The sequence below is a fragment of the Dermacentor variabilis genome, chromosome 2 (assembly GCF_050947875.1).
Source record: "Dermacentor variabilis isolate Ectoservices chromosome 2, ASM5094787v1, whole genome shotgun sequence".
In the NCBI taxonomy this organism is placed as follows: Eukaryota; Metazoa; Arthropoda; class Arachnida; order Ixodida; family Ixodidae; genus Dermacentor; species Dermacentor variabilis.
The window spans coordinates 85,302,759-85,326,912 of NC_134569.1; the positions used below are offsets into that span (position 1 = coordinate 85,302,759).

At 44.9% G+C, this 24,154-nt stretch overlaps 1 protein-coding gene across 4 annotated transcripts in view; it reads left to right on the forward strand.

Moving 5' to 3' along the window:
- ctrip (E3 ubiquitin-protein ligase ctrip) overlaps positions 1-24,154 on the forward strand; it is a 149,989-nt gene that overhangs the window by 15,846 nt on the left and 109,989 nt on the right. For all 4 annotated transcript variants that reach the window (XM_075681177.1, XM_075681176.1, XM_075681179.1 and 1 more), the window contains exons 6-7: positions 1,186-1,260; positions 11,098-11,193. In XM_075681177.1, coding sequence (XP_075537292.1) covers positions 1,186-1,260; positions 11,098-11,193 — 171 coding nt within the window. The remainder of the gene's footprint in view (positions 1-1,185; positions 1,261-11,097; positions 11,194-24,154) is intronic.

Here is a 24,154-nt window from a genome sequence, read left to right on the forward strand (position 1 = left end):
CTCACTTGCCGCCACAGGGTGAAAATTTCGCTTCGCTGCAGTCGCCACTCTCGCACCACCCGTTTAGAAACATCGAAATTGCGGCCCGCTGCGCACTGATTTGTTTCTTCGGCGTAAAGGATGGCAGCCCTCTTGAACGCTGCTGTGAACAAGTGCCGAAAGATTAGTGGGCCTGCAGCACTCATGACGACTGGGGAATCATAGAAGTAGCACGTAGCCGGCAGTCAAGTGGAGCGCGTCAAAAAGTTGGTCAAACCAATGCCAATGCCTTTAAACAGAGAAAGAGAAACCCGCGAACGGTGTCTGCTCTTCCATGAACTACCGATACTCCCCGCAAGCGCCGCCGTTCTAAGGGTGCCGCCGCAAATGGGAACAGTGGCGCTTCCATCAACTATCGACACCCCTATGAGTGTTGCATGCACTGTAAGACTCAAAAATGTTGAAAAACCCTTCCGAAAAGCGAAAAAACACGCGGGATAACGAAAAGATACGGGTAGGACCATAGAGCAAACATAAAATTGTAACTACGTTGTAGCTCTCGTTGGTATCGCTTTTTTTTTGGCGGGGCCATGTTTTGGTTTCGATTGTAAGTCGACCCCCCAACTTCAGACTTTCAAATTTTAAAAAAGGGGTCGACTTACAATCGTGTAAATACGGTAAGCGCAGGTTACAGAACCGCAGGTGATGAAAACAAATCCGGAGTTTCCTACTACTGTGTCTCATACTCGTACAGTGGTTTTGGCACATATCCCATAATATAATATTAATTTTTCAACTTAATTGTGTGTGGATTGGTGTGACAGTCATTATTGCAAATCTGCGGTCTCGGATTTATAACTGACCTTACACCATATACTTGACATGGTGCATTGATAGCTCCCCACAGGCCATTTTCTTGCTAATCAAGGCAAAGAAAAAAGTTGCCCAAGTTCTTCGTTAACTTAAGTGTCCTATGCTGACAAGAGCTCCATTTGTACATCCAGCAACATGTTTGAAACTCCCGATGTACATCTTACCTTGTGTTGCAGGTTTGTATTCTTTGTGCAGGCATTATTTTAAGCACATGGAAGTAACAGTTCATTTTTTTTCCTGTAGCTGCGTCGTCAACAATTTTATTTGTAAAATGATTTCTGTGAAGCAGCAGAAAACGGAAGTTATTAGTGAGGTCTGTCTTTTGTTTTTCAGCTGCCAGTAGAGTTGGTAACAGTTCAGGCACTGCAGACAGCGAATCTGATGACAACGAGATGGGAAGATTGCAAGGTAAGTGCTAGTGCTCATCTTACTGGAATGTTGTGTGACTGGGCTTGAATCCTTTGCTAGAAAGCACTTGGGAAGCAGTGTATGATTGGAAATTGCAACACTTCATTGCTCGCCCTGCCACCCTGAGTGCTTTGTGAGGTTTTATTATGCCCCATTTTATACATAGCCGGCCATGCTGCAAGGACTGGAGACTTCCTTCACTGCTAACATTCGCGGCCAGAGAATAGTGCAGTACATATGAAAGATGTAGGTACTATATAATCTCATTAATTTGATCCACATTAATTTGGAAAATTGGATGATTTGGACCTGCCCTCTGGTCCCGACAAGTGTATGCATTATTTAATGGCACCAAGCTTGTTAATTTGGACGTATCTGGCTGAGCATCGGTTAATCCAGGTGACGCCTGGAGCACACCATGTACACAGCATCTCAAATGTGTGATGCTAACGTGGCATTTGTGGCGCTAGCATCTAGGCAAAGTGAAGCGGTGAAGTTCATATTGTTGCACTTAGATATCGGTGGGAACCATATAGCAATGACGAGAACGTTTTGTTGCTTTTTTGTGTTTAGTTTTGTCCAAGGCATCATGTTGGCTGTATGTAGGCTTTCAAAATTGCATGGTTTCAGGACTTCATTGGTTGCAGGAAGCACTGCTTTCATTATGATTTCATTATGATCAAGGAAAGGATAAGTTATTCTACTATGGCCATTGCACTGGTATCAAACCCACCAGCAACACTGCGATTGATCGTTAGTTGTTGGCCAGCTCACTGGGAAAGAAATTATCTATACAGTCGACTCCCGTTAATACGAAGTTCACGGGGACCGCAAAAAACTTCGAATTAAACAAACTTCCAATTAAGCACAAAACACAAAAAACAGCACTTTATTTGTGGCGAAATCGAGTATTTTCTCTAAGAAAAATAGTCGGTCATCTTGCTTTGCTTCTTCTTGCCGAATCGGGCTGCTGAAAGAAAGTTCTGCAGGCTGTAGATGTGGCGGAACGCTTCTTCCGCGTTACCTTCAGTGGCAAAGAAGCGCTCCGCAAGAGCAAGGCCCGCAGCTACATCGGCAGCCTTAGGTTGCGGCTCGCCTTCAATGTCATCGTCGCTTTCCTGGGTCGCTTCCTGGGGCCGAATAATCTCTACAATTTCGCTATCCGTCAGCGCACCGCACGTTTCGACCGCCTTGTCTACGGCGACGTAATCTTCAAAATTGACGTCCCCGAGAGCATCACCAAAATCAGTGCCGTCAAGCTCGCTTGTTGACGCTTCCTCCGCTGAAATTTCAGAGGTATCCTCCGAAGAAGCTGCCACAAAACCACAAGCCCTGAAGCAGTTTGCGATTGTTTCTTGCTTCACACGATCCCATGCTCGCGCCAACATGTGGATGGCACTAAGCAGGCTCACCTCGTACTTTGTGGAGCTATCCATACACAAAATCATGCGCTCGAGGAGGTGCCGCCTATACAGGACTTTAACATTCTTGATGATGCCTTGGTCCATTGGCTGCAAAACAGCCGTTGTGTTTGCAGGCAAAAATGCGAGGCGTATTGCACTCAAGGCTGGCACATTCACGTGAGCACTGCAGTGATCGACAAGGAACACCTTGCGGTTCGAAGCAGCAAATTTGCGGTCCAATTTGCTTATCCAGCTCTTGAAGATTTCGGCCGTCATCCACGCTTTTTTGTTCGCCTCATAGTCCACAGGCAGCGTCTTCACGCCTTTAAAACATCTCGGCTTCGCGGCTTTCCCGATCACAAGTAACCGACATCGTTCCATACCAGTCATGTTTTCCGCGATCAGCACCGACACTCTCTCCTTGCTGCGTTTGCCCCCAGCACAGTCGTCGTCCTTGAATGTCAGGGTCTTCTCTGGTAGAAGCCAATAGAAGAGTGCAGTCCCATCTGCATTGAAGATGTCTTCCGGTCTGTATTCGGCGAGATATTCACGCAGCTTTCCGTCCTTCCACGTGGCGCATGTTTCCTGGGGCGCGGCGGCCGCGAGGAGAAGGAAAAACGCCATTCGGTTTGAAATTTCAAATCTTTCCGCCGCGCGTAGCGGTGTAATACTTTGCAGACACGATCGTTATCACGCAATGTATGCTCTGCGCTTGTCAGCTCAAAATAGCCAGACCTGGTGAGGGGCCCTTTAATGAGCAGGTCTGATTCTGGTCAGAGTCTGGCCTTTTGGGTCAGCCCAGGCCCGTGCCGTGCTCTAGCTTGTTGCACTATTTGTGTACTATGGTTTTCTTAGTCCACCTGATAATTTGGCATTTGGTAAATTTGGACATTTTGTCCAGTCCTATGAAATCCGTATTAACAAGATAGTGTACATGTTATATAGTTCGGGGTAACATTGTGTTGTACCTTTATGTTGCAAAATGTGACATAACTATATGGGAGATGTCGCAGATCTGAACCTATTTACCAGCGAGCAAGCAGAGATGCACCAGAGCAACCACGGCACACTGTTTGCGCTAATGGCCAAAACATATTTGAGTCGATGCAGGATATATCACATGCAGACATGTTACTTGCTGTCTATGCTGAACAACCGTAACATGCCCTTGGAAATCCCAAGCTAAATTTTAGCACTGTTGTCTTTTATGTAGCTCTGTTGTGCGATTTGTGTATTGTGTCAAACTCTCAATCACTAGCACATTTGATATACTAGTCAAATCTCATTACTACAAACCCCACATTAACGAATTTCTCAAATTTACGAATATTTAAAAAATCCCCGCCAGATTGCCTATATTTTTAACGTAAAAATATTTCAGAACGATGAATTAATATACAGTGCATATTTAAGAATAATGCACATAGTTTATTTTCCCCTTTATAACCGTGGAACATCAGTATTATGAATTCGGCTAGAAGTAACAGCACCGCAACTCTCGCGTGAAACAGAAACCGCGAGTGCACTAGCTATCATCACCATTTCACAGTAGCTATCATCATTACAATGTCGAGTGCCAACTGCTTCACCACATACTTCACCAAGAACTTCACCACAAAGGTTTGGCGATGTTCGCGCGAGATCCAACGTTGAATGCAGCTAGCGATGGCCCCAAGAAGTGAAAGCTGTTTTCACTGCAGGACAAATTGGATGTAGTGAAAGAAACTGACGCAGGGAAAAAGCAAATCGACGTGTGCAGATAGCGTGGAATTGCCCCATCAACGGTCGTGACCATTTTGAAAGACCGAGACAAGATTGTCAAGCTTCACTGGGAATCTCAACTCGCTGCTACAAGGAAATGGCTGCGACTGGGAAACTTTCAAACTGTGGGCCAAGCTGTTCTCATGTAGTTCACACATGCCAGACTGCAAAACGATCCCGTGTCTGGCTCATTGCTCCAAGAAAAAGCCCTCGAATTCGCTGATGCACTTGAAGTAACTGGGTGCGACAGCAGTGGGGTTTGGCTTTTTCATTTCCGCCAAAGGAATGGAATAACTTGGCAGGTAGTCTCAGGCGAGGAAAAAGCTGCTGACAGAGAAGGCGCGGATTCCTGGTACAATGATTGTTTTCGAGATGTGGCTGAATCGTACTCTGAAGATGATATTTTCAACGCGGATGAGACCGCATGTTTTTATCAGCTGCTGCCAGACCGGACGATGTACTTAAGGGGCAGCAGTGCAAAGGAGAGAAGAAGTCGCATCTTCATGCAACAGTCCTGCTCTGCTGCAATGCAACAGGCATGAAGAAAATTAAAACTGCTCATCATTGGCAAGTACGTGAAGCCTTGCTGCATGAAAAATGTCATGTTGTTACCGTATGAGTACTGCGCCAACAAACGAGCCTGGATGACCAGAGAACTCTTTTCAGAGTGGCTCATCAAACTCCATGACTATATGAGGAGGGATGACCGAAGAATTCTATTCGTTGTTGACAACTGCTCTGCTCACATAGTGAATGTTCGCTTGACGCATGTGCGCTTGGAGTTTCTGCCGTCAAACAACACATCCTTGATGCAACCCCTTGACCAGGGCATTATAGAAAGTGTGAAAGCAGAATTTCTTAAGCGCCTTTTGCAGCGGTTGATTATCAACCTTCGCCTAAAGCAGCCGACTGTAATCAATATTCGTCAGGCAGTGGAAATGCTCACAGGAGCTTGGTGGAACTTGAAGGCGTCCACCATTAGCAACTGCTAGTGAAACGCAGGGCTTGTGAAAGCGCCTGTTCAGCTTGAAGATGACCTGGAGGTGACCGACAACAACCCAGGAAACCCGCAACCTCGGTCCACAGAACTGCTGCCTGCCGTCTTTCTTCAACGGCTGCCACGATTGTAGGTCGGCTCGAATGTAAGTGGACCCTCCCCCCCCATATCGTGTGTGACAGAAAAAAAAAAGAGCATACCCGTGGGCGTATTCTATAACGAAAATTTATTAGTAGCTGACGTGGTCACTGGGCTACTCATCTTCACATCGTCATCGCTGCTATGGTCCCACAGCACGTAATCGTCCAGTGAAATTCCACATTTGGCAAACAACCGCACCACAATATCTTGTTGAACAGCAGCCCATGCCGAATGCACCCAACCATACGCAGCCGTCAGGGAGGTTCTTTTGACAGGTCCGGTTGGCGTAAGTTTGCGGTCTTCTGCCACCAGCCACTCGTACTCATGGCGGAGCAGGTCCTTAAAAGGTGAAGATCCGGGCTTGTTTCATGACCATGTCACACTTCACGGGCAAGGACCAATCACGCATTTCAGCGACACATGCCGCAAGCGTGGCCTACAGCTCCAGAAAGCGTCCAGACTTCACCTGTGACGGCACTTGCCGTCACAGGTGAAAATTTCGCTTCGCTGCAGTCGCCACTCTCGCACCACCCGTTCAGAAACACCGACCTTGCGGCCCGCTGCGCAGTGATTTGTTTCTTCGGCCTAAAGGATGGCAGCCCTCTTGAACACTGCTGTGAACGAGTACTCATGATGGAGCACTCATGATGACTGAGGAAGCATGGAAGTAACACGTAGCCGGCAGTCAAGTCAAACGTGTCAAACCAATGCCTTTGATTAAACTAAGAGCATAGAGAAAGCTAAAAGCTACAGGAAAAAAGAAACACGTGAGCGGTGTCTGCTCTTCCATGAAGTTCCGATACTCTCACAAGCGCCGCCATTCTGAGGGTGCCGCTGCGAATGGAACAGCGGCGCTTCCATCAACTATTGATACCCCCCCATGAGTGTTTTGTGCACTGTAAACCTCTCAAAAATGTTGAAAAACCCTTCCGAAAAGCGAACACGCGGGATACCAAAAAGCTACGGGTAGGGCCATAGAGCAAACATAAAATTGTAACCATGTTGTAATTCCCATTGGTCTTGTTTTTTCTTCTCCTTTTTTTTTTTTTTTTTTGCCGGTGTCATGTTTTGGTTTCGCTTGTAAGTCGATCCCCCCACTTCAGATTTTCAAATAAAAAAAAATGGGTCAAGTTGCAATCGTGTAAATACGGTACGTAGAGAGTGGCAGCGCAGCACTTATGGTGGTGGACCTGACAATCGAAGAGATTATTAACTGCGTTCGGATGTCTCCAGTGACGTTGACGACCCAAAGAAAGACTACTGTGGGTCACTGAACACAGAAGATGAGATCGTGTCGAACATTGATGTTTTAGTGCACATGGACAAAGTCAGCACTTTCATAGCTCACTGTAATGACATGCCCAATGAGGTATTGCGCAAAGTGGAAGATTAAAAAAATTATGGGGTTTTACGTGCCAAAACCACTTTCTGATTATGAGGCACTCCGTAGTGGAGGACTCCGGAAATTTCTACCACCTGGGGTTCTTTTACGTGCACCTAAATCTAAGTACACGGTTGTTTTTACATTTCGCCCTCATCAAAATGCTGCCATCGTTGCCGGGATTTGATCCTGAGACCTCGTGCTCAGCAGCCCAACACCAAAGACACTGAGCAACCACGGCGGGTAAAGTGGAAGATGTAGACGCATTCCTAATCGGTCGTGCGTGCTGCACGTACCAGAAAAAAATCGCTAATTTCTTCAAATAAAGCAGCTTTGAAGTGAGTGAAATATTTTTATTTGAGAGTATGCTTGTCTGCACACACGTCTACTGCCATTTTCATTCCTAGGTTTGTCCACTGGCTTATAACCTCATGTTTTTCATTACAATATTTCTAAATAACAAATGAGTTTCGACGGTCCTGCGTGATTCTTTGTATCGAGGTTTGACTGTATAGTGAATAGTGCACTGTGCAACTCCCTCCAAGTGCGCTTCTACTACTAGCGAGCTGCAATGACTTCTCGCCCTGTCAAAAACATTCTATGCCGATGAAACTGCGCTATTTCGGCAGATATTGCTAAGCAAGACATGGCATCTGAAGAACAGTATACGTCATGAGGCAAAAATGAGCAAAGAGCATGTATGTTGAGTTCGCTAGAAAAACATTCCTTGTGCAAATTACGGCTATTCAGTTCTGCCAAAAGCAGATCACCATGCTGCTTGCAAGAACATTAAAGGATTCTGGGTGCAATACACATTCCACAAGGAAGTATCAATGACACAATCACTGCGTGATCTTATGCCTTAGTTGCTCTGGGTATGGGATGCTCAACTGTAGATGTTTGTGCTGCTTGATTTGTCTTCTTGTAGACATTGTGTCACTGATAGTCTGAGCGCAACCAGGGTTGCCAGATTAGGCTATTAATAGCCAAATCGGGCTTTTTTTTGTTCGAGTTGGCGTTAGAATTTTCCTTTTGGTATGTGGCTATTCTTGGGCTACATCTTTTTCTTGTGTAAAAGAAAAGTAAAAATAGTTAAGCACAAATGAAAAGCACGCTGGAATCAAAATGCAGACAGCAGGTTAAAGAAATTGAGCGTGTCTGCTACAAAATCAAAATTTGCAAGTTCTTTGTGAGAGAACACACATGCATGTCAGAAGATCAAGGATCGCGGCCTTTTGATAATTTTAATTAAGAAAGCTGGCCTCTGGAAACATGTCTCCATCTGCGAACTAATGCTACCCGCGCACGCGCGCCAGCAAACATACTGTTACTGTCTCCACATGTGAGCTTTCGGCGCCCTACGTTTTAAGCGTTAGATGCTTCTAGCTCCCATTGACGGTGCACCGCGGGTGACCTCGGCGCCAGAATGGAGGGTAAACTCCGGGCTAAACCTTACCGAAATTTGACGAATTTTCTGCCTGCCACACGGCGCCTACATGGTAATTAGCTCGGACCCTTCCTCCCCAAATTGCCCCTGCTACATCGCCAACATAGAACATATCCTCTTCCATTGCCCCACAGCCATCCGTTCCCTGCACAACTTCAAACCCTCCTCTGTCTTTGCTATCACTGCCCGTATCAAACGCCGCCGTCGAACGAGTGTTTAGCCAGGTCTCGTTCATTAAAACCGGCCTTCGAAATAGAATGTCAAACGAGTCATTGGTAATGCTCCTCCACGGGAAGTTTGGCATGGCCAGGAACGGAGGCTGCTTCAAGGATTTTAAACCGGGCTAAGAATTTTATCTCGTTTTAGCTCTGAGATTTTGTGCAGACCAAGCAGTTTCACTTCGCAATAAGCTCGTGATGCTTAATCAAAGCATACTTTTTATGTCTATATATCATGCTAGATTTTGAAAAAAAAACGGCCATCTATTTTTTTTTTTTGTGGTATTTTGGTCAGTGTATTGTGTGGTGTTAAGGGGGGACGCAGGTTTCGCATCGCGAAAAATGGCCAAAAAATAAGATTTTTCGAAAATCACATTTTCAGTTTCTTTTTCTCTTTTTCTATCTGATTCCGAAATATCATCCATATAAAGCACACAGAAGTGCTCTAAACAATTCGTTTTATCAGCCAAGGTGGTGAAAAATTTCGCGGAAGTCAAGAAAGAACATTTTTCAAGCCACAATATCTCTGGAACAGCGCAACCGAGCGCCGCCATCTTGGTCTCGTTGGAAAGCGCATTTCTCAGTCTTCAAATTTGCTGCTTCAGCTATTTCCTCGATACAGAAACAAGCCCGCAAAAAGCAAATGATTGAAGGTCGTGCCGGAGTCTGCGATTGGCTGCGCCCGCCATGTGGCTCCTGCGCGGTTCGCCATTGGTCCGGTGCTTGCGTCGTCTGCTCCGTTTTTTGCACCTTGCGAGCCTGGAAGTCTCCACTTGCCGTAATCGTGACGTGTGAAAACGGGTGCTACGCGGACTGGCGGACATTGTGGTAGCATGGCCGATCCCTACGTTTGTGGATGTCACAGACCCACGGCAAAGCATTCCGAGCACCGGCGACGCGGACATCGCGACCAAGATTCGCGTATGGAATCCTCGGACATGCGGCTCGGCCTTTCAGCACTCGGTGTTTCAGAATTCGGGACCAAGCACATCGCGCATGCAATCCTCGTACTGCGGCTAAGTATTTTGCGCATAGGACTCTCTGACTTATCGATCAAGCACAACGCGCGCGGACATCTCGGTCCCTCACCTAAGCATGTTGTGCCTCGGCGCCTCTGACTGCGTGATTAAGTACATCAAGCGTCGACTCCAGGAGCCCGCGTCTAGGCATTTCGCATGTCGGCACCTCGGACTGCGCGAACAAGAGCATCGAGTGTCAACTCCTCGAGCCCGCGTCAAAGCATTTCCCACATAGGCACCTCGGACTGCACGAATAAGCGCATCGAGTGTTGACACCTCGAGCCCGCGTCTAGGCATTTCGCGCGTGGGCACCTCAGACTGCACGAATAAGCACATCGAGTGTCGACTCCTCGGACTGCGCGGCTAGGCATTTCGCACGTCAGCACCTCAAACTGCGTGACTAAGCACATTGAGCGTCGAGTCCTTGTATCTGCGGCTAGGCATTTCCCGCGTCGGCACCTCGGACCTGCAACCAAGCATATTGCGTGTTCACTCTATTATCATATTGTCACGATAGTTCGTAAAAATATCTATCATACCCCCCCTTCATTAAGAAAACCTCATCATGAGCTCCGTTCACTAGGCCCCTTGGGCTGGCACAACATCTGGCTGCAGAAGTAATCGAGGTATCGTACAAAAGTACAATTCTGGAAAGCACCTAGCAGCTGCATATCTATCACTGGCTCTCTGATCCTAAGTTCCACAGCCATTGTCAGGTGAAGATGACTTGAAAGGCTAGTTACACTCAGAGCCTTCATTCAGTAACATGGTCAATTCTACCGAATGAAAAAATGCCACACAGTCACACATTTAGTATGGCTATTCTTACAAAACATTGAGCTTCGAAAACGGTTCCATTTGTCTTGCTGTAGATTCACTTGAGCAAAAGCTACGTTTGTTTGAAACTTCAAGTGCATTTATTTCAGTTACAGATATTCTTAGGCTACTTGTTTTGCAGCTTTTCTGGAGTCCACTTCCTGATTAATATTTCTTGTGATTTTGCTTATCTCTACACTCTGCTTATCTGAATCTTTTCCAGCTTCGAGTTAACAGGTTTTTATTGTATTTTATACTTCCAATTATTGATATGTCAAACTATTGCACAATCCTCTTCGAGTTTGACATATCCATGATCGACGGTACTTCACATAGTGGAAGCATAAAAAAGCGCAAATAACACAAAACTTGACTTGACCTTACGCCTACAGCTTGTAGTTGTGATGTATGCAGCAGTTGTTTCACAGAAAACATCACATATAAAAAATGTACTGTGCAATGTGCGGAGTTACACTTCCATTATCAGACTACTTGCAAAGCTTGCCTGCTAAGTATGAAACAGTATGGAATGATATGTTCATATGTGTATCTTGTAATGCTTTAGATGAAAGCTTTTTATTTCAAAAAAGAAGATATGTTTTGGCACTTTCCAACGCAGTACTGATGAATGCTCTGATGCTGCTCTGTTTTCAGCCCTGCTAGAAGCCAGGGGCTTGCCTCCTCACCTGTTTGGTGCCCTTGGTCCACGCATGCAGCACTTCCTGCACCGGTCTATCGGCAGCAGTGCCAGTGAGTCTTTGCACGTCTTGGGACAGTGTGCAAGTTTGCATGCTGGCTGGCTGTTCCGCATGAAAATTGCTAAGTAGCTTGAGAAGGCTTCCAGGCTCTACAAATGTGGGCCACATGCTGGAATGATCACGCGTGGCATTGTGCAGCACTCTTGCCTTCCGTCACTCAACTTGACACCTTGCTTTGGTTTTTGATAATTGTACACTTCACTGGCCACTATGCCGGCACAATTGGCAACTTAGAGAAACTGAAGAATGTTGGTTGAAGCCATGTCCATGTTTAGACTCATATGTAGGACTCGTACATTTTTCTGATGCCATATTTATTCTACTCTTAAATGAGAGTGTTCTTCATATTTGTGTTTCTTGATGTCGCATAGGGGAATACTGTAATTTGGTTGACTATAGAAGTGCCTCTGTGTTTCCATCTTGTGATATTTTTTTTTTAGTTGCATTGTCATACGTTGGAAACATGTGCCTGTGTACCCTATCATATCCAAAGCCACATCCATCAAATGTAAAAATGTTATCTTTCGGTTTGTTTCTGTCACTTTGTGCCCTTGTCCATTCTTGTGGCATTGGTTGTGGCATTCCCATGATTTTAATGGAATACTGACATGACATTATCACCTCCTTTTCTTTCTTTCTTTTTTTTTTCATGTCAATTGATTAAGTTTTAAACCTTTAAGCACCAGAAGAATTAATGGAAAGCCACAGAGTGCAGTAAATAATGTAATATAATAGCTTTTCTACAGCCAGTTCTAGTTTCACTGTGTCGTATTACTGTGTCGTAATGTCACAATGCAGAAGGCGATCACGTTGGGAGCAGGACATTGCGAGGTTTTGACACTCACTGCGTGCTACTCGGTCACCTCCGATGATGGGACTTGTGGGAGCCAATACAGCAGCATATCAGGCGACTGAGCCAGCTTTTAAGCAAGTGTCAAAATGTCAGTCTCTTGTTCCTTGTGACCACCTTTTGCATGATGACGTCGCAACACATTAGAAACAAAGCCTAAACTAGCAATGGAAAAGCTGTTGCATTAAATTATTTGGGGTGCTCTAAGTCTTGCGCACATTATCTCTAGGGTTTAGAGGTCCCAGACCTTCATTTAATGCAAAACATTATGCCAGTACACCTCTAAGCAGGCTTTATCGTGCCTACTTCTCTGTCTGCTTGGCATGTTAATGTGAATGAATCTACTATCCACACATGATGGCTCCAGTGGTAGGTGCATTCAAAATGCAAGCCCAACTAGAAAGGTTTTCATTAGCCTTGCTATAGCCATTGTGTTGAATTGGAACAAAGTATCAGAGTCTGTTGAACAGCACAGCTGCGTCATGCGAGTCAGTGTTGAGCTTATTTAGTGGAAAGCTAGTGATGGTCACTTAGCTAATGCATACCCTGGAAGGCTACTAAAGTGTCAAGTGGGTGCAAGGGTTTGTGGAAGAATGACACTTCCCTTCAGTGAATGTTAATACGGTAGAAGCTACTGGGAGGATTTGAAGCAAAGCTCAATTTTTGTTGTCCTGCAAGCATGCCATTGGGGCATATTGGCAATGCTGACCAAACTGCCATGTATCTTGACACTGCAACAGCCAGGCCTCTGCACGGTGTCACTAGCTCGAAAGTCTGAATTCAGACTGCTGGGAATGAGAAAACATGACTGATGATGCTGGAATGGATGGTGCATGACCACGAACTTCCACCCAACTTCATTTCTTGTTGCAAGACAATTTTGAAGTCATTCTCCAGTAATGCGATTATCTGCTGCCAGGAGAAAGGGTGGATAGAAATCATGTTAGTCCTACACTTTATCAGATGGTGTTATGCTGACAGTCAGGTGTCTTTCTTCACCCTGTGTCTATCCCAGTATATTTGAACCCACTTACAGTAAGTACAGTTAAACCCACTTATAATAATACCAGTTTTAACAATGTGTCGTAGTTGTCCGAATCTAGGCCAATAGTTTGTTCTCTTTCTAAGGATCATATACTGAAGTCAAGGGTCGGCTTAGATTCAAGGATTTAAAAAAAAAGAAACGTGCAAGTTTGTAATCGAAAAGGATAAATATAGTGCATAGCTTGTGCAATCTAAAAAAGTCGGTGTCATAACCGCTAATAGCCACGCCAGTAGCCAACCGAAGCACACGAGCGACGTCGCCATTTTGACCTGCCATTTTGACCATTTTGATGCCTTTTGGCGCTTATCTTGTCCCACTACAATAATTGTGATCTGTCTTGCCTGCATTCCTTTTATTTATCGCTGCGAGCCCAGTACTTCCAAGTCAGGAAGGGCATGTGAATTATTGGCATGACATAGCGTTTTCAACAGGGAAAGTAGAGTGCAGCTTTTTCAAACAAGGAAACGAAAGCAAGGCAAACGACGATTATTGTGGAACAATTATACACGCTAAAGGGCGTAACTGTTTCAAGAGTCTATCGGTATCGTGGCTATAGGTATTGGCATGCGGCTTGGCGTTATTGTAATGGCACCAAACAGGCAATGCCACAAACGAAAAGTTGTGCTAGCCATAGAGGCACCGTCATACGTTCAAGCCAAGGAGGACTTAAGCATCGATCCATGATCGATGAGGAAAACATCCATCGTTGGAGGGGGCAACCGGAGACACCTTTTGTCTATGCTGCAAGGAGGAGATCATACTGATAAGGAAGATAAGCACGCAATAACAGAGGTGCTGTTCACAGAGATTGCGCCAAGTTTCGATGCGTACAAGCTGTGCCGCACTGTGCGCATGCATGGGCACGCGGACACAAGCTTGTGCGCGTGTCCACAAGCGTACGGGGCTAGCAGCGATGATGACGTAGAGTGAGCTCGGCATGTTCGTATTAAATAAAGACTGTTTTGATTTTGTGAACACTGTCCTCACTTTTTTGTTCGTTGTACATTCGAGGTAAGTTTTTAAAATTTTTTATGGCTTCGTACATTCGGGGGTCGGCTTAGAATCGGGGCTGGCCTAGATTTAAGTAAATGCGCTATCGGATATAGCAAGCAGCCATGGCACAATTAGCTTTTGCGTGTGCTATGTGGTAAAATAAATCGTGTACTAGAATGTTTCCATGCGTGATGTTTCCATGCCACTGGATGTCTGACTAAAGAAAAAAAAAATTCCTATGTGCCGTACGCGCCATATTACCAACCCCATATACCCTTGCCAATGAAAAAAGCTGGCGAAAACAATAACCCACATTGTTATTTTCGGTGGGATATCTATTCTGCAACCACTGGATGCCTGCCTAAACAGACTTTAAGGACAGGTTGCGTATGCTACACACAGGTTGAATCCAGGAAGATAGAGGCTGACACCTTTAGGAGGATCAAGCAACCTTGTGCATTGCGAATTGCTGAGTGAATGTCTACCGCATGGTATCAAGTCTAGCATATCATTTTCTTGTTATGAGTGCTCCATGTCAAATGAATTTGACGGCATGCTAGATGACATTCTCTCAGAAGCTGACACTAAGAATAAAGACTTCTGTGAACTCTGCCTCTGACCGCGGCGAAGACTAGTGAAGGATCACATATTGAGAAAAGTGATAAGTGCTAGTCAACATGTCCAAAATAAACATACTTTATGTTGCCTCCATTCACCTCTCGTTGCTTTCGTGTTAATACTTTTCCCACTGTATGTAATGAGTTCCCCTCTCATTGCAATCGTGGTCTCATTAGTAGGGGTACGAAATTATTTGAAAGTATTGAATGACGACTCAAACAGGGTCCTATTTCATTCATTCTTCAAATCGAATAGTCAATATTCGTAAATGCAATAATGCTTTTCAAATATTTCAAAGCGTCAACTGAACCCAATTAAACATAAAATTGGAGCAAAAGTATGGTACCTCCGCGGGCATAGTATGGACATAAAACATGACAACTTGCATAGCAGAGTAGGCTACGTTGCTTAGGTAGCTGTATTTTACAGGCTATACAGCAATCATTTGCGCTTTCTGGAGTGTCCTCCGCATGTGAAGGAACTACTCATTTGCTCCTAATGCTCCATTTGTGGTTTTAGTAAAATATGCTTGAGAACATAATATGTAATGACAGATAGTTGCGAACTTTGAGAATACTAGAATGTGAACATTGTTTCAGGTCAATTGCAATAATGACAGTTCAATTTGTAAAAATATTCAATTCACTTCTGGGATTATTCGATTTGCACTCGATTCAGTCTCAGAAATTGCTATTTGCACAGCTCTGCTCATTAGGTCCGAGTAAATGTGATGGTCTAGTCAATCCTTGGTGAAAGTTTATATTAGTTGAAGTGATTGTAGTGGAACAAGGCAACTAAAGGGCAGGCTATTTACTCAGGTTTAGTCATGGTTTGTTCCGATTTTACAACCATAGTACCCTTGGTATATGGATGGCCTTACCTGTGGTTAAACTTCATGTTCGTTGATTGCTTAACCATGGTGAAAACCAACTGCAGCCAGCTGGAGTTCCACGGACATTCCTATTCGTGGTTCGTGGTGGCAATAATAGGGCATAGTTATAGTCTCAATTCACACTTGAATTCCGCCACACAATAATATTGCGTCCACATCCAAAATTAAGCCTAGTATGTGACACAAGATGAGTGCGACATGCACAGTGAGACGACAACACTGCATGTGTAGGCGTGACACTTCTGATACCTTGTCAGGCTTTTTGCCGTCTTGGATATCAAAGTGGCTAGCGTTTCTGAGTGGACTGCTGAAGCAGAAGTACCTGCACTTTCGAAGTACAAATATTACACCGTATTCATACAGCCTCCGTCATCTTGACTGTTAGCGAAACATCGGTTACTGTAAACAGAGGTTGCCATGGTCAGTTTACAGTCAACCACAGTTAGTAGTCTAACCGCCGTTTCGCCTGCTATGTAACTGCGCTAGCCGCATTTAGCAATAACCATGCTTAAGGCTGCCTGTGTAACAAGGTATATAACAATTCCCCAGCCAAGGTGCATTATAGACAAATGTCACTGTTACAATGTAAAGAAGAAAACACTTGTAATGGCTGTCTGTTCATTGTCTGAGACAGAGGCAGGTAACTGTGTCATGTGAAAAAGTTCTGCGATTGCAGTTTTAAGAGATCTTTGTTGCTAATGTTTCCTTTTAATACTTGCTCTCAATTTTTCATGAAGTCTGCCTTTTTGCTATGTGTGTGAATGCCAAAGGCTTCAATCAATTCTGTTATTTATGTGGCTGACACTTGTTGGATTGCTGCCCTTTCAACATGCCACTTACAAGTGTTTCAAATGTGTTTAACAGATTTTGTTGCAGTAGTAGCTTTGATTTACTTGTTGGTGCCCATTCTGGGCATATGTTACATGCTGCAGTTCATGCTCAACATACCTTTATCATTTATGCTAATCAAGGCACAGCCCATCATCTACAATAAAAAGTATTTATGGTGGCCTAGTGGTACAGTTGACTTCCATTGATTTGACCCTGATGGGACTGACGAAATCGAAATTATCTGGTGGGCCGAATAAACATAATTAAAAAAATAATTGCCATGACCCTGCCAATTCATTTGGCAATATTATGTGGCAGATATATTCGCCAGATTCTAATACGCCCCCGAATCAAATATGTGCCCACTTCCTTTCTGTCCAAAGTAGAAAAATAATGTAAATATGACTAACTCTTTCCCTACCATGGGGAAAATAGGTGTTTTATGTGGGTTATGCCAATTTTTTTTCTGAAGGAACTACTGCACTCAATATTTTATGTAATACATAAGCAAAAGGCAGAATGAATGCACTTTTCATGCGTAAAAGCTTATTAATGAGATGTAGATTGTAAAAACATATGAATTGCCAAAATCAAGATTGTGGGATAAAATTAAATAAAATTTGTAAAGACACGCATCTACTAAGAAAGAGATGTAACAAAAACTATAAGATATACAAAACGTGTTGCTGTTTAATTGGCACTATCTCCGAAAAAAATCAAAATTTTTCATTGAACAGGTATTGAGCGGAACATTGAGCGGCCGTTGATGATCCGGGCTGGCTTGCATTGTCGTCGCTCTCATAGTCGAAGGCCGATGAAAAGGTAGCATCCTCAGACTCGCTGCTGCTCGACCTTGTGGGGATGCGCTACTCTCGCGCGTCCCCTGATATGTTTTTCCCGCATAGCGCGTCTCCTGTAATCCGGCTTCACCGCGTGGCCTGGCGCCTGCGGCGGTCGGAGTGGTTGATGCGCAGTACGAGAGATGGCGCGAGTGTTGCGCTGCTAACGCCGCCGACAGGCGGGGTTACTTGGGCGCCGAAAGACAAGGCGCTTCCTCTTGGTTTGGGACAGCAAGCAGTGCGGACGTGCCGTGCCGCGCGTGTGCCGATCCATGCTTCTGCGAGACCGTCTCGCGTGGCTGCCTTCGAACGCGCCACCGTTCGCGTGACCGTACACGCGAACGACCAGGCGTTGGGATCCAGCATGGGGCGAACATATTCGCTCGCTATCCGGTCGCGGTGAGTTGGACTTCCTAGATTTGTTGCGCACCCATCAACATGTTTTGTGGATAGCAACTCGGCTAGCAGGCATTGATCTATGAAAGGTGCAGTAAATGCCCTTGTGACTGTTTGCACTACTGTGTTGTCGTTCCTTTGTCCCAAGAATATGGGTGTGAGAATCCCACAACATATAGATACAGTCAGCCGCGAACTCAGCGGAATAGCGAGATCTGCGATCTTTCAAAGCGTGCGCGCCACTCCGGGAGGTGGCCATTTTCGCTTTCTACTTTGACGATTGCCAAACTTCAAAATTCAAAAATAAGCGCTTGGAAGAAAAAAGCAAACTGCTTAAGAAACAAAAGGATAGTCCTCCTCCTTCATGTCCAATTGCGCAGTGTGTTCGTGAGTGGCGCGGAAAGTCTCGAAACAGGCATTTCAAACCATAGTTAGCGGGCTAACGATGCCCAATGGGCGTGGTGTGGAAAGAGTTAAGGCAAGGGTCCATTGTGTCCTGCACAGTGGCAGTCAGTTTTAAGTCGGCTTAACCAGATGGTTTTCTTTTGGTTTTGCCGCAATACAGCCGTGTTGTGCAGTAAAACATATAAATGCCACGAACAGGAGACATAATGTATGATTCGGCGTCCAGTCTGACGTGCGGTGCTGCATGCTGTGGCATGACAAATAAAAATATGCGGGACGCACATCCGAACGAGCGAGTGGCGCGCAAGCTCAGCCTAGATCCAACACCCCAGCTTGTGTGCTTGGTAGACTAACGTAAAGAACTTTGTGAAATAACAAAGAACTTTGTGAAACACTGCTTTGCTTTACGTGAACACTGTCGATAAAATTATGCGTTTGTGAGCAACAAAACTCTTCACAGTGGCGCATGTTTCGCTGATGGCTCCTCTGACTGCCAGTGATAACGCCGGTAGGCCTAGCTCGGCAGCTACAGCTGCCAATGGCGCTTGCGATCCAGCTCAAGTTTGTCGAAGAGCACTTATTTGTGACAACACAATTAACATAGTACACGTATAGGGAAAAAGTGACATCAAAAGGCAAGAAAATGCTACTGTTATAGACATGACAGCTGTTGCAGTCAAATGGGATAGATTTAGACTCAAGGTATGGTACATTTCTGCTATTTCTGAAAAAATAAATACCATGCGAATTTGTCAAACGGTCAACTTACGCAGGTCATACAGAAGCGGAGCCGCATTAAAGTGCAATATAGGGTCTAGGTAACACTACGGAAGCGGTCAAATGTCAAATCAACAGTTCTGTGCTTGGCCACGGTAGCTTTGCACCTGTGGCATTGCTCTAGGTCTTGGGTTTGATCCCAACCACAGCAGCTGCATTTCGACAGGGGCAAAATAAAAAAATTTTCGTGCTCTTAGATTTAGGGACACGTTAAGAACACCAAAGTGCCAAATTAATCCGTAGTCAGCCACTATGGCGTGCTTCATAATCCAATTGTGGTTTTGGCACGTACAGCCCCACAATTCAATTAAACTTTAATACTTCTGTAATGTTGCGATGTGCCATTTGAGGCAATGAATATGCTCGACCCTCTGAAAGGTTGTGAAATACCACATTTACTCGCATAAGGATGGCGCCTTTTTGTAAAAAAAAATTTATGCAAATTCAGGGGTGTGATCATTATGCGGGTTAAATTCCCCGCAAAAAGTAAAACATTTTTCTTTTTTCATCCCACGCTTGCTGCGAGATAACAGGTCACCAAATAGATGGCTGCCACTGTAACAGTGTGGGGCATCAAAACAAAAATGGCTGCCGGCGGAGCAAGCGGAACGCGCCGAACGCGATTTCTTTTCTTCTTGTGAGTATGTTACGCACATTGAAACAGTTTCTTCCGTATCAGTAATGAATAATATTGTTACTATCGGCAAGTTTATAGCAATAACATAGCCATGACCACTTGGAGGGGACAGAAACTGAGATGAGCATGCTTAGCTGCCAGTGACATAACCACGTGGCGGCCACGCTGCGGAAACTGTGGCATTTGTCTTTGCTACTATCCTAACACGGCGAGTTTCCGGTAAGGGTGGGTGAATATCTTAGCTGTGTTACAAGCGTCAGCATATGAGTAGGGTACACTTCTAACATATCAGTGTAAATGTGGCTACTATTTCCGCTCACAATTTGTTCCGTGCCCACTAGTGCAGACGAGAGGAATCTAAAGGCACCTTTTTTGTTGTTGCTGTTGGCCAAAACCATTATGAAGCCTACAAGTAATGAAGCCAAGGCAAATTTGGTTGTAGCTTTTTTTTTTTCATGGAAGTGTGGAAAGGAATGAAATGGGGCATCTGCTTAAGAATGTTTGGTGCGTGCAGACCGCTTGGTATGTCTTCGAGTCGTTTGCGTAGCGTTCGACAGATGCCATTTGCGGTCATCATTAGCTAGACTTGGCACACGACGTATCGCTGTGGCAAGTTCAGGGTGCGATCATTACACGGGAAAGGAAAAAAATTGAATTGTGACGACAAAATTCAGGGTTGCGATCATTACGCGAGTACGATCATTATGCAAGTAAACACGGTATTGTGCGCAGCAATGCCTCAAGCAAACATCTGCCCCGATGTGTTCTGTGTACTAAGACAAGCAGCAGTGGTGCATGCAAAGTAATGTTTAACATCAACTCACCATTCTCGTGTTGGACTAAACGAGAAATTAAACGTTCACCATCAACACCTCTAATTATCATCAATCAAAGCAAACAGCGCAGAAAGCTTCGCTTACTTTGATTCCCACAGTGCGTGGAATCCTCATAATTTTTTTAAAAAGGAAGGCCCTTGTTAGAATCAGTTACCGTACAGTTTAACCAACTTATAACAATATTCAAGTACCACGAAAGTTCCATTGTTATAAACTGTAATTGTTATAACCGGGTTGCATGAAGAAATCAAAATGAAGGGATGGTAGAGCTGATATGAGAAAACTATAATCTATAGGCCAGAGTCCCTCGCCACCACCTTTCTCTATCCGGCTGCCGATTGTGTTCACTTGTTTAACTGGCTCCTAGGTGCTCCAATTGCGCATAACAATCTGCGGTTGTCGGCGTTCAAGAATGGCACTGCTGTAAGTGCAAAGAGGAGTCACGGGCACAAGCGATATGCAAGCTCCACCGAGGCATTGCTTTTGTGCCCCCAAAAGGGGCCTTTTAAAGAATACGAGAAGGTTGCTGCGGCAGCCTATCAGCTTGAGAAATCCATAAGAAATGCTGAGGCGAGATCGCCACAAGCATCTCGCCACGTACTTCTCACTGGCTTGCATGAGAAAACCCTATGTCCTTCAGCCTTGCATGTTTTACACGAAGCATGCCGACATCCTCCTCCAAGCAATTGAACCTCCAATGCAGCAGGAGGGTCCAATTACCAATGTACCAAGGTACCAATTTGGCCTCAGATGCACGTAGACTTCTTTCATGCCACCTAGTGATTTTGAAACGATGAGTGTTTGTGTCACATAGCAAAAATTTACTTGAAAGATCAAGAGCATGTGTGCGCACCACTTTACAGTAGACCACAGACGCAGAAAGGGAACAGAAAAATCATTGTCGACTAAGTGTGTGCGAATGCTCTAATATTACTGAATTGAACAGAATAGTGAAGGAGCTAATTTAATTGCATTGCGACCGTGGCAATAGCAGAGCGGTCAATTGCTTACAAGCACGAAATGTTCAAACCATATCTGACTGATCGAAAAAGGCACCACTGTAGGTTAAATGAGACATACAATTCCCAACTCCCTAGCGTTTAGGCCCGCAGCATCCAGAAAAACAATGGGGTGTTACTCCCCCCCCCATTTCCTCCGTCTCATAACTGCCATCCAAAGCTGCAGAAAGGCTGAAGACGCCATTGAGAGCTGTCAAAGACACCTGCTTTGCATGAGGCTCAGGCCATTCTGAATAGTTACCCAGGAGCACTAGTTTTCGGACACCAAAGGACAAGCAGATGCGTCGAGCGGGTAATACGCGACTCGGGGCCTCTCGGTAAGCGCTGAAAACTTTTCCCTTTTTTATTTTTACACAGAAGTGTTAAGTGCTGTTCAAATTCAGCGAAAATATATTGTGTACCTAGGCGCGTTCAAGACTGCATGCATGCGTGAGATTCGGGAAACAAGAGGTTAGGACCACAGAGAATTGACACTATATCGTGCAACCTATGACGATCAGCAAAACCCGCAAAGGGCGGACAAATTAGTGGATCTGTTAGGCATGTAGGGCCCTCTTGGCCGTACTTTTCGGCGACAAGGTAGCCTAGCTGCCTGCGGGATTATCTTGCTGAGCTATGTTGAATGCTCGGTTGCGGTAGTCCGTAGTTTAAATGAGGTCAGAAGGGCCTTGCAAGACATGAAACGAGGAAGAGCGCCAAGAGAAGATGGAATAACAGCCAATGTAATCAAAGATGGAGGAGACACAATGCTTGGAAAACTGGTGGCTCTTTATACGAATTGTCTATCGACTGGAAGGGTCGCAGAAAACTGCACTAATGCAAACATTATACTAATCGTCAAAAAGGGAGAAGTTAAAGAATTGAAAAATTATAGGCCCATTAGCTTAGTCCCAGTATTACATAAAATATTTACCAAAATAACCTACAATACAATAAAGGCAACACTGGACTTTAGTTAACCAAGGGAACAGGCTGGCTTCAGGAAGGGATACTCTACACTGGATCACATCCATGTTAATCAGGTTATCGAGAAATCTGCAGAGTACAATAAGCCTCTCTATATGCCTTTCATAGATTACGAAAAAGCATTTGATTTGGTAGAGATACCAGCAGTCATAGAGGCATTGCGTAATCAAGGAGTACGGACCGCTTACGTAAGTACCCTGGAAAATATATACAGAGATTCCACAGCCACCTTATTCTACACAAGAAATGTAGGAAGATACCTATAAAGAAAGGGGTTCGACAAGGAGACACAATCTCTCCAATGCTATTCACTGCATGCTTGAAAGAAGTATTCAAGCTATTAAACTAGCAACCTCTCGGCAACCTTTGGTTTGCTAATGACATTGTTCTATTCAGCAACAATGCACACGAATTACAACAAACGATTTGGGACCTTAACAGGGAGAGTGTGAGAGTAGGGTTAAAGATTAATGTGCAGTGGACAAAGATAATGATGAATAGCCGGGCAAAGGAACTAGAGTTCAGAATCGCCAGTCAGCCTGTACAGTCTGCGAAAGAGTACGCTTACCTAAGTCAACTAATCACAGGGAACCCTGACCATGAGAATTAAATTCACAGAATAAAAATAGGTTGGATCGCATACGGCAGACATCGTGAGCTCCTGACTTGTGAGCTTACCGTTGTCATTGAAAAGGAAGGTATACAATCGGTGCATTTTACCGGTGCTGACATATGGGGCAGAGACTTGGAGACTAACAAAGAAGCTTGAGAACAAGGTAAGGACCACGCAATGAGTGATGGAACGAAGAATGCTAGGCATAACATTAAGAGACAGAAAGAGAGCGGTTTGGATCACAACACAAATGGGTATAGACGATGATATTCTGACATTAAGAGAAAAGAAATGGAGCCTGGCAGGTCATGTAATGCGCCAAATAACCGTTTGACCATTAGGGTGACAGAATGGGTACCAAGAGAATGGAAGCACAGTAGAGGACAGCAGATGACTAGGTGGTGCGACGAAATTAGGAAATTTGCTGGTGCTAGTTGGAATCGGTTGGTACAGGACAGGGTTAATCGGAGATCACAGGGAGAGGTCTTCGTCCTGCAGTGGAGATAAAATAGGCATATGATGATGAAGATAATAATTTGATTATTGAATTGAATATTTACTATCCGAATTTTCGAACATTCAGTACATTTGGTGGGGAGACCCGTGCAGTGCTGCATGCTGCATGCCCCAGGGAGCCACTCGTGCTTGATGCCGCGCAAGTGATCACCTCACTTCCATGTTTTTGGTGCAAAAGGAATGCCGAGCACGCTGGGGACTGGTAGTCCTGCACCAGCTGGCACACTTGCGGACATTGACTCTGCAAGCGCTTCTGCCTTACTGCGTGCGCTGTGTGGCACACATGCAGAGGGGTGGTGTGTCGGTGGGGCTGCCTCTGGCGGTACAAGGTTTGTCTATGTTGACATACAGGATCGATCAAAACGATAGTGTGACAAGGACAGGGAATGGCAACAGAAGTAGAGCATATTTTGAAAAGTGCGAAAGCATCTCCAAAGATCAAGCTGATTAGCTGCAAGAAGGCATGCAGATTGTATTAGATATGTATGCCGCGATGCTTCGCCCTGTCCTGTCCGTGTGATCTCGGAACTGATCAGTGATGAGCCACCCATTCAATCATATTGTATGGACAAGCTTTGCATGAACTTGCCATGACCCACCCAATTTCAGAATCTGACAGCTGGCGAATCTTTCCGAACCTGACAATGAAACGGCACCTGCTCTTCACTGTTGACCTGCACAGCGCCAACGATGGCCATGAACAAATCGGTGATCAAGTCA